General features: G+C 35.5%; 1 protein-coding gene across 1 annotated transcript; it reads right to left on the minus strand.

Annotated features, from left to right (window-relative positions):
- Window positions 1–476: 476 nt before the first annotated feature.
- Tat (Tyrosine aminotransferase) lies at window positions 477–7,766 on the minus strand. The gene is made up of 11 exons (XM_043419642.1): window positions 7,316–7,766; window positions 4,049–4,153; window positions 3,848–3,915; window positions 3,553–3,711; window positions 2,904–3,095; window positions 2,668–2,750; window positions 2,340–2,406; window positions 2,092–2,220; window positions 1,767–1,850; window positions 1,573–1,671; window positions 477–950 (listed from the first exon to the last, which is right to left on the minus strand). Exons 1-11 carry the CDS (start codon window positions 7,464–7,466, stop codon window positions 789–791), a joined length of 1,299 nt encoding a protein of 432 aa, XP_043275577.1. The 5' UTR covers window positions 7,467–7,766; the 3' UTR covers window positions 477–788.
- Window positions 7,767–11,365: the final 3,599 nt, after the last annotated feature.

Below are 11,365 nucleotides of genomic sequence, written 5' to 3' on the forward strand. Positions count from 1 at the left end.
TATTTTCATTTAATCTGACGACGAATTTTCCTGCACTTTTTTGAACTGTGTCATTCGATGGGGAAAAAATATTCCAAAACCCATTCAGCTGCGGCATATTGAAATATAAATTTTCAGCTTCCCAGGGCAGCGACCGTTGCTGCCTCGAGTTGAGAGTCTTCGAAGTAAGAACTGTGATTATTGCTTCAACAATTGATGGAGCTGTTTCTAGTAATTGCTCATCGTTGTAGTGCTTAATAAGCTTAAAAATATACGCTTCGACGGAGCAAAACAACGTTCGACAACGCTGTGAATTATTTGAAAATCAAAACACAATTCTTTGACTCTGTTTTGTTTTAGTTTTTCATCAAATAATCAATGAAAGTAAGAAACTCTCTGTCAGTTGAATACGAAAATAATTCTGGCTTAAAATCGCGTTTAGGAGTTGAATTTATTTTTCACCAATACCTGGATGAAATAAATGTTTGTACATAAACTTTTCGGTAAAAAAGGCCGGATATTTATTCAGTAGTTCATTTCTTTTACATTCTCGTTTGTTTTTCTTTGTTATACAATCGTTCTTTCCTTTACTCCCTATCTTGCTTCGTCTTTTTTTTTCTCTTTGTACAGTATGAACATTTCCAATATTTCCTCTTCAGTCTCACTCCCTGAGTTAGGTTTTTAACATCTCGTTATCATAATCTACTCCGCGTATTTTTGACGTCTTAACGCTTTTCTATAACGATATATCGATTAAAGCTATTATTTACAAATCAAATTCACGTTTGCGATGCAGTCTGATAGATCGATTAATAAGAAATTTCGACGGCTTCTAATGAATTCTTGATTATTTCCGATGAGGTCTTGCAGTGATGTCTCATGCAGAATTCCTGAATCCTGTGACAGGCCTCTTCGAGCATATCCACCGGAATAGTAATGACCAGTCTCATGTACGAAGGAAAATCGAAGCACTGAAATCATCCAAAATTAATCAATTTAAAAACTCATGAATTATCTGTATCTGAGGAAAAACATCTTTTTGGGATGCGATGATAAAAACTTTGCGGAATTTTTTCCACTCTCGAAGTGTTAACAGTGCAGAAGTCGCGTAGTTACGAAATTATGGAATCTCTTGAGATATTCAGGAAGACATTATTCTGGTAAAGACCAATCAACGATCGTGTACCTTTGAACTTATCGAAAAATTATTTCTATCGTTATGAAACTCCGACAGTACATTCCCCGTAACGACTGTCTGTACCGCGTAAAATCGTGTTAAAAAAAACTGTAAACTTCACCTCGATGGAAGCTTTTTCCCAAGCACTACCGTCACTTGTAACCATACTTTTAATCACTTTGACGAAATCAACTTAAAAGTGGTTGGATATTTGCAATTCGATTTAATATTATCCTAAAGCTATAGCCCACGTAAATTCATCACATGTTGGGTCAAATTTATAATTGGGGTAACTCGTGTAATTCGATTCCAGATAAAAAGATAATTATCAACCGCGAAGTAATCAACGTAATTCAATTGCAAACGAGAGGAATAATATTCCGGAAGCTATCGATCGAATTTCATTTCTTCCTCACCTCGCCTGGCAGACAAAATACGGACTCTTCCATCAGCAACCTTCGAACGAATTCCACCTCGGTGCTGAACTCTGGATAACTGCTTAAATCTATGTGCACCTGTAATTTGACAGGAGAATGGTTTTTAGCTCCCCTCGTTAATTTATAACCGACCTATTATTGGATTTGTACAGGCTTGTCAATAAATTCCTCACCATCATGTACATTGCTCCATCAGGCATTATTGGTTTCAATCCAGGAATTTTCACGAGATGACGGTAGCACAGTTTTGCGTGATTCTGTAACAAAATCGACCCATTGAATGGAAACATATTTTATTACCGTTGATTATTCTCTTGCAAATATCAAACGTTCTGAAGGAAACGAAGATGATTTTTCTGCCGAGGGTAAAACTGCAGTTTTTTAAATGCCAAATCGATACGAGAATAATTGTTACGACAATTGTTCATTCAACATGCGACTACCCTCAGGATCTCATGACTTCCATTCTCATTAAAAATTCTCGACGAGTATACTCACGTAGAGCGTTCGCAGGATGTCATCATAAAATTTTTGTGGCGTCTTTTCGAGAATACTGGGCAAAGCTCCCTGTACAATTGTGTTGCTTCCAATGATTCTTTGACTGAGACAGTTCAACCCTTTCCGAACCTGCACACATCGCAAGAGAAATGGTAAATGGTTTATTAGATTTTATGAGCAAAATGTATTTAAATGGAGCTCAACGTTAACTGAATTCCAGTAACTTTTGGGTTGAATAATTAGATTACCTCCTCCAAAATGCCCTGACGGTCGTGGATAATGATCCAACCCATTCGCCATCCTGGCACTAAAAATCTGGTCAGAAATGGAAATGCGAACGTTTCATTACTCGTTATGGACCCTTTTTATTTGATAACTTTAATAATCATGGAACGATCATTGATGACAGCAATAAGATGAAATTATGTAGACACGGTATACGCCAGTTTATGAATCTGTTTATATTACATATGAATGAATGGAGTGCAAAGTTGAATTGCACGGAAGATTGTGCAGAAGTGAAGAGAAATGTAGACTCGAGTATCTCGCCGGGAGATTGGTATTCGACTCACGTACCTCTTGGTCAGACCGCTGCACGACAGTATAGGAACTTCGCTCGATAGAGACGCTAATGAGTAGTATGTTTTGCCGGGGAATACCTTTTTGCGCAAACGATATAAAGACACGTTATTCACACTTTGTTAAACGTTTTTCACGAGAGAAAAAACACACTGCGAGGAGAAAAAATTCATTCATAAAGCTCGTCAAAAGCAGACGTGCCTTGGTCTACAATGTGCCAATAAGAAACTCACCATGTGCTCGTATATCTCGTCGGCGATAATCGGCACGTGAAAACGTGCCGCTATTTCAAGAATATCCAAAAGATGCTGACGAGTGAAAACCGAACCACAAGGATTCGAGGGATTGTTGATTACGATCGCAGCGGTTCTATCGTCTATCTGGGACTGGAGATCCTCCAAATCTATCTGCCAGCCTAACTCCGGCTAAAGAAAAGTTTTTACGAGCATTTACGAGCAACGTCCTTTTTGTATCTTGTTCATCCCGTCGAAATTTTTTTATTATGGAAAATGACTCATTTGATGGTTGCGTTTCAATTACGTCACCAGAGTCTTACAATCTGACAAGATTTTTTTCATAATCACTTATGAATCATCGAATGATTTGATAATTGTTATGATACTCTTGACGAAAACTTGCCTGCTCATTTGTTTTGATAAATTTCATGGATAGTGTTATCTCCAAACAAAACTGCGGATAAAAATATTTTTCCAGCCTCTCGTATGAGATTGTTTGAAATTGCAATATCAAAACTTTTATACAATCAAGCTCCAATCTCGAATTATGAGATATGAAACAGGTTTTTTTGAATAAATCAGAGAGAAAATAACGTGGCAGCAATGGAAAACGTTTATTGAAAAAACTTCGTTTTCGAAAACTTACCAAGAGATTGTACGATTTGACTCCAATCCCAAGGCCTTCGGCAAGCGTTTTGTAGATCGAAAAACCTGGTCGGGGGATTAAAATATTCTGACCCTCTCCTGCGAGTGCAGTTATGCAGAGATCGAGAGCACACGAGCATCCGCTGCATAGTATGACATCCTAGGTGAAAATATTATTTTGGCATTAGTAACGATGAATTTTATAATGACAAAAATCCATAAACCAATGAAATGACAAATTAAGAAAAATTATATTCGAACGGTAGGAGCACCAAATGAATGTGAATTTTGCATACCTTGGATTCAACCGTGACGAGTTCGTTGGAACTATATTTAGCGACTGCCGCTCGAGCTTTTTCGTATCCTATGAAAAAGACGAATAGATTAATAAAAAATGAGAAAGAAAAAAATGAAAAAAAAAAAAAACGAAAAAAATTCCTCAAAAATTGAAAAATCAAATTGGATTTCGTAGCTTTTCGAGCTTATAAACTAATTACCTGTGCTTGGTGCATAACCGTTATAAAGCTGAGTAGTAACACTTTCTTGAATAGCGTCAATAACTTCCTTCGCAGGTTTGAGATTTCCAAAAGTTGTAGGGTCACCTTAAAAATGAATGAAACACAATTTGTCAATGACTGTAGAATTTTGATTTTATGTAAGTTTCAGAACAATTTTCAAATTTTTGGCACCGAGTGTTTGAAAAAACTGTTTTCGCTTTCGAAAAATCTTTTTCTCCCACTTCTATCCAACAAAAATAATTAATTCCAGTGGAAAAGGCAGCATCGCAGTAAGAAAGTTCAAATAAAAATCTCCCCAACCACCGCTTCACGTTTGACGATTTTTTATGCGATTAACACAGGAAAAATATAGAATCTGAAGATTGTAAAAAATCAGATAAAAATCCCAGGAATATTTTCTCATAGAGAATCAAAATTTACCATGAAAATTATCTTCGCAAAGAATCAGCTTTGAAGAGATGAAAAAGATGATAAAAAATTCTGCGGAATATTGGACATAGGAAACAGAAGAAATGATAATTTGATTTCAGTGATGCAATCTACGATTTTATATTCTGAAGTAAGATACTGGGTTATGTCGAAAAGCTGTATGTTCTTTAAATTAATTTGTTCCACTCTGAAATACAAAAAAAATGCAAGAAACCGAACGATAGTTTATTGTAAAGAAAATTAAATTACGATTTTCTGCAAATTCAGACTTTGTCCAAATGAATAAAAGTTTTTCCCGAAAACGAACGCTAATATTTTAAAAAATATACGTTTGAGACTTCAATGAAAAGCTGAATAAATCGAAAAATTCTCATAACAACATTACAGAAGGAATACTTTTACGATGATTCCAATTTTCATTCGCGAAATGAGCGATTGAAGTGGGATCCGGGTTGTAATAAAAAAAAATCGTTATTAATTCTACTTTGAACCCAGCGATAATTCGAATGATTATTTGGAGCCGATTGGTCATATAAGCCCAAGTTTTTTAGGGGATTCGTTCTTCTATTAAAATATGTTGATGGATTTTGAATTCGATTTTTTTTTCTTGGAAGTTGTAATAAATATTTAGAGGTTCAATTTTTTCCTTGTGTTGTTCTTCTAGCATCGTCAAAGGCGATTGATCGATCGAAGTAATGTGAGCTGATTCGTCATAAGGCGAAGTTTTGCAGGGAATTCGTTCTCTTATTAAAATATGCTGATGAAATTTTGTCTTATTTTTTCTTCAACAATTATAATAATATTCAGAGACTCGATTTTTAACTTATTTATATACAAATGAGCGTTATCGTGGATTTCCGAGAAATTAGTATTCGAAAAAATACGAACTTGAATACGAAATGTGTTTACAAACCGATTTATGGATTTCTGTTTCAATATAAATTCAAACTTAATAACGAATGGCGCATATTGTTGAAATGTTGGGTCCACGGCACATCGAATTTGAATACTTTTTCGTCGATGTCATTTTTAAACATGTTCTCGGCTACGTACTTTTCGATAATTTGAAATAATTTAAGAAAAAATGTTTCCAGTGAACGCGATGAAACTCTCCGATTGAAAGGGTCGTCTTTTTTATGGGTCTATTATAATTATTTTCCAAATAAGTCTTAGATTTTCATAACGAAATTTCCAAAATTTCGGGATTTTTCGCAATAATCTCATATACGTAACGACTCCATGTCTCAATCATTTAAAATTCTATAATTTGAACATTCATTCCTATACGTAATCAAGTCGATTAGCTCGAACTTATCTTCATATGGAACTGAAACACTAGATCAATCGAAGATTAATGGACAAAGTGGGAGGGAAGTACTGTATGGATTTGGTGATTCATTTTCAGATTCGATTCGAGACATATCTCTAGATCTGAAGGACTCGAAAAATTCGGAGCACGGGCAAATTTAACGACATCGCGCGGAAAGTTTTTCAAACGTTTTTCCCCCGGTGGCCCCTGCGATTCTTTCTGAGATAATATCATCTCGCAAATGGATGCAAAATTTCGGGATTGTCTTGGATGTCAACTAAGCAGGTAATCTCCCGAACCGATGATTTATTTAGTTTACTTTCTTAAGTGTGCTTCAAGAAGTGTTATATCATAATTGGAGAATTCTCAATAAGACCGAAACATCTGTTACCAAGTAGCCTCTGCAAAATTACAGGCTTTCGCATACTAGCTTAAAAAAATTCACCAAATTCTCTCAAAAATATTCATGTGAAGATATTTCTATTGATTAGAAATTCAAAAATTTATCAACATTGTCATTGGTATCCAATGAGCCCGATTTTTTAAAGTTCTTTCACAAAATTCTTTTGGAAATGAATTACATCTAACAACGCCGTGGTAGTCGAGTGGGTGCGTGTGTACTTAAAAAACGTAGGTAAGTAATAGGTACAAATATAAAGTAAAGTAAGAATTTTCTCTTCGATTAAAATGGTTCCAGAGATATACTATAAACTGTGATAACCATCATGGGCAGTGAAAAATAATTTTGCAATTGCTGACAATATTTTTTCCGTCGTATTTTTACCTAAATAAACAACAAATATATTCGAAAAAATATAGAATTGTATAAATGAAATTGTATAATCTTGACAATTCCTTTCTCAATTTGGTCATTTTTCTATAAGAAAACATTATTTTTTAATTTTTTTAATGATTGTAATCGATTACTAAGGAGTTTTTACCTCTAAAAAATTTCGTTACAAGATTAATTCCATACATTCGTGGACGAGATAAAGAGTTTTGAAAAGTCTAAGTGAAAATTTTCACCAGTGTGGTGGAGTGTGTGACCTCAAAGGGAGTGTCTACGGGTTATCCTTATTCTGGTTGAAACTGCAAATGAAACAATCAAGTTTCATTAATATTTTGTTGGATTAATTAAATGTGGATGCAAATAAATAAAATCGATTATTTCCAAATCAGTCAAATTGGTGAGTTGAAACAATTCCATATTTATTTCACCACCCCTTGTCGTTGTTTTGGGTTGAAAAAATTCAATTTTTTTTTTATTTTCCGATCCTTTTTTCAGTGTAGCTAATTCCATTTTTCATTCCTGAATAACGAACCCTCAAAGCTTTGACGATCTCTTAAAAAATCTGTTCATTTTGGCCAATTTGTCATTCGTCTAAAAATATATTTTCGTGAACAAAAATATAACGAGAATGATATTTATTGTTTCGATGAATGGACGATCGGAGGTGAAATATCAGTGGTGATTTGTGACAGCTTGAATACAATGATTGGAGACTCACCGATCGAGAGAGCGATCATTTGCTTGTCGGGGTTCGGTTCAACGACGATATTCTCGACGATTGATCTTATGGGATTGTGAGTTCTCTTCGCGATGTTTGATGCCCTGACGTTCCATCGTTCACGCGAAGTTATGATCGGTCCGTTTGACATAATTCACACTTTTTCTTGGAAAGTTTCAATGGAAATTATAAAAAAAAATAAACCTATTTGCGACCAGCTTTGCGAAGGTTGTTCCAAGCAATTTTCAGAGTGCTTTGCGCAATTCCTCGCAGCCCCTCGATTTTGTATACGTCGAGAAAATTCGCTAATCGTAGACTCAATACAGATAAAATATTTATATACGCGGGCTGATGCGTGCAAGTTCACCTTTCCAACGAGAGACTGAAGCTCTTTGGGAGCACGTAGTCAGTGCACGGTTAGCCTGTTTTTCGATAACTAAGCCTTGATCATGATGGGCGATCACTTGAAATGGCAAGAGCTCGAACGGAGGATGGACGAAAGAAGTTGTCCGATTGGCCGGTTAGTTTCCACACCTTCTTTCAATAAATTCATTAAAGACCGGATATCTTCGTGTCCATGGATACGTAAACACGACCTCGTATCATAATCATTATCATAGCCGTACGACACTTCTCGTCTCTTTCGGGTTTCGAATACAAAAATGATGCTACTGATGCTGGACGTTGTGCATGAATAACAAGAAAAAATTCATTTCAAGATAAACGTTCAAATCGCGAGTTTGTTTTCAAATAACAAAACGATCGTTAATCCTTAAGCATGCGTGATTACAAATCGATAAGAAAAATTAGCCATAGTAAACGATAAAGTCACGGTATCACGGTATATTCGAACAATTCATTCAATTTTGAAAATAATTTTGAGTACTCGTGCAACAATTACAACTTTTTATCCATCGAGTGTCCCTCGTGCGCCGAAGGCTCGTAAGTGGTACGGCGAGAATGCAAAAATATGCAAAATTTGGAAATCATTGTACGCTCATTGGTGGGAGAAATATAGAAAGAAAAAAAAACAATATTCAAATATATGTATAGTTTGTATGGTATTTACTGGATTTGAGAATTCAACGTGGAATGTCGTTTTTCCGGATCGTGCATACGTATATATATATCGTGGTCATTTGGAGGCACGACACTGGACGCTGCTACGTTCATATTTATTTTCCTTCCTTTATCTTCTGCCGTGAGAGACCAGCCATCAGAGAAGGAACCTCAGCCATTGCAAATTTCGCATCCAGGCGTGTGTTGAGTGATCGAAATCATGAGTATGTCGCGTGCTTTTTACCAACAACAAGCTTACAAATTTATGCTAAGGTTAGTTCATTATTGTAATTGTTATTTCATTCTTGTTTCTTCGATATCCTTGCAATTGTACGTGTGACGATAACGATTGTATTCTTAGAATTAGGAAAGAAAAAACACTTCATTTTATTTAGCAACATATTTATTTTATTTTTCATTCTTACCTGTTAGTGTTATCTCACTTCGTTGCCTTATATTTACTTGCTCGAGAGCGTAGTAAATGAATGCAATATCTTTATCTACATGAACATTCGAATGCCTAAAATATTATCGTGCGTCTTTTTCCGTTCGTCGGATTACGCACATATGTTTGCATTTTATGCAACACGACATTGATCCTTTCCGATTTCGTTCGATCGAAGTGTTGACAGCATTTTGACCATTTCTCTACAAGCAATTTTTTTATAGACGATTTTTTTTAGAAAAATCGAAATTCTTTGGCGATTGTCACTGAAAACGGAATTTTGTTGATCCAACACAATTCATTTGGTCAGAATTTATTTTGCTGATTCAACAATTAAAAAAAAAATTTTGTTGCTATAACTATCGATATTTGGTTGCTGATTTCTCAGGATATTTAATCAGCTGACGAAGCTTTTGTCCTCCGAATATTCAGATTTAAATTATTTGTGCTATTGAAACAACGAAGGTTGTTCCTTACGAAAGCATATTCTGTCATGTACACAATGATTTTTTTTAGAAAGCAAAAACATGTTCAGTCATTCGGATTCTCAGAGACAAACAGAATATTTTTTTGGTGTACGCAAAAACAAGTAAAAAACATACAAACCTTTTGTCTGAACAAGAGAACAAAACTGTTAAAAGGGGCAGTACAGTTAGTTGACTGACTTAATATCGTTTACAGGAATCTGAAAAATGTCTACACAGAAAAATAGACTCATTCGTTCACTACATACTTGTTAAGTGCTTCGTAATAATCGGTATCTTTAGATACTTATTCGTTAATTGTAGCATCATATTTTGTAAATTGAAACAAACATTTATTTACCACATGAACAAATTATGTTGCATTCGTTCACGATATTTTATGCGACGACGTATTCGATCATTTTATTTGATTCAGGCAACAAAATTTTCAGTCAACAAAATTTCTCTTTCAGTATACACGAAAGTTTGTAGCTTTTGTTTTTGATTTGAAAGATTACAGGAAAAATAAAAATTGCAAAATTCTAATGATGTTTTTTGATATGAAAGTTCTCAAGAAAATCGACAATTTCGATCAGCATTGATTAAATTTTAATTAATGATGCAATCATATTTGTCTGGAATTTTTTTTTGTAGATCATTTAAAATATTTTTTGAAAAACGAGCTTATTTCACCTGATTTTTTCCTATATATTTTTACCAGTTTCCCGAGGAGTTTTATTAGTAAAGAAACTCGAAAAAAGCGTTCTCAACGAGGTGTTATATTATACAAAAAAGAACGAAGCTGAGAGCTCTGTAAAAATCGATCGTAACGAAAAATCACCAAGGACAACGTAGAAATTTCTCCAGCAGTTTGGAAAGAAAAAAACTGTATTCATGCGTAACAAGAACGACGTAGTTCGGTGAGGCGAGTCGTGATACGCGAGATTCTGGAGGCACGTCTACGAGGAGGTGGGGCATTGCTACTCACACACTTTTTTCAGAAACGAGAGAATTTGTGAACACTTGGAAGAGGGAAGGGGGGGGGGGGGGGAAGATTTTTCCACGCGTGTCTGCTCTTTTGGCTCTCCTCTTTTAACCACTTGGGCTTTTAATTCCCTCTCTTCCCTGCCCCCTTTGCTTCCTCGTCCCACATCCTCTCGTGTGTATTATCCCCTTACCTTTTCTACTTGGCCAGTCCGTTACCTAGACAGGTTACTACTTTCAATATGCTCAGCTGGTTCTTGTGGCCCACACGGATCGCAGAATCGACAAACGCAACGGAAAATTTTTATTTCATACCCCCATTAATAACCAAGTACAAGGAAAGTTCTCGACTTCTCTCGCTGCGATCATTGAAATTACGTAGTTACAGTTGAACTTATTGGACCGAAAAATAATCATTTTCCAATTCCACGTGATTGAGATTAAACTTTGAGCTTTACTCGTTGGTATGAGAGGCTAAGAACCACCTGAAATTATGGGACTTGAATTATCTTTATAATTGACCACTTTTGTTGAGCGACGATGAACTCATTGTCAAGGATTTATCATGAGTGTTGTTTTGCAAAGATCGTAGCCTCCACCGATCACCTATTTCACTTGTTGTTTTTCATTTTCCATTTTGTTTTCTGAGTTAATGCTGTTTTCACGCATCGTCGAGCAAATGTCTCAATGCAGAAATCGAACGTTCGAGTTCGAAATGTAAACCGAAGGACGGTTATTATAAAGTGGCGAATTAATTAAGAGATCGTGCGATTGAATTTTCTCAAGATGTTAAACATTGTTTGTTCGCTTACAGCATAGCAGTTTCTTACGTTCTAATATTGCTCTGTAGTTTCTGAAACAACGTAAACAACATCGAAGCACTAATTACGACGAGCGAAATGCAAAATGCAAATTTGTTTACTCAACTCGATCTTCATGATTGAAAACCTCGTAAATTTTGAACGTCGTGCTTGGGAAAATTGCTTACATTTTCACAGTTAGCAGCTGAAATATTTTTCAGTCAATAAGACTTGCTGCTGCTGGTCGATTCCTTCTCCAAAGCGTGCGGAACTTTCTCTGGAGATTTCATCTAGACCT

Source organism: Venturia canescens, chromosome 5, assembly GCF_019457755.1.
Source record: "Venturia canescens isolate UGA chromosome 5, ASM1945775v1, whole genome shotgun sequence".
In the NCBI taxonomy this organism is placed as follows: domain Eukaryota; kingdom Metazoa; phylum Arthropoda; class Insecta; order Hymenoptera; family Ichneumonidae; genus Venturia; species Venturia canescens.

What these genes read in the sequence shown, in the direction of transcription:
- Tat (XM_043419642.1), bottom strand. Translation starts at nt 7,466, where the DNA reads ATGTCAAACGGACCGATCATAACTTCGCGTGAACGATGGAACGTCAGG. An exon ending in TCAAATCGTACAATCTCTTG is followed by an intron (nt 3,096 to 3,552) that starts GTAAGTTTTCGA and finishes ACTTTTCTTTAG; the next exon opens with CCGGAGTTAGGCTGGCAGAT. An exon ending in ATGGAGCAATGTACATGATG is followed by an intron (nt 1,672 to 1,766) that starts GTGAGGAATTTA and finishes GTCAAATTACAG; the next exon opens with GTGCACATAGATTTAAGCAG.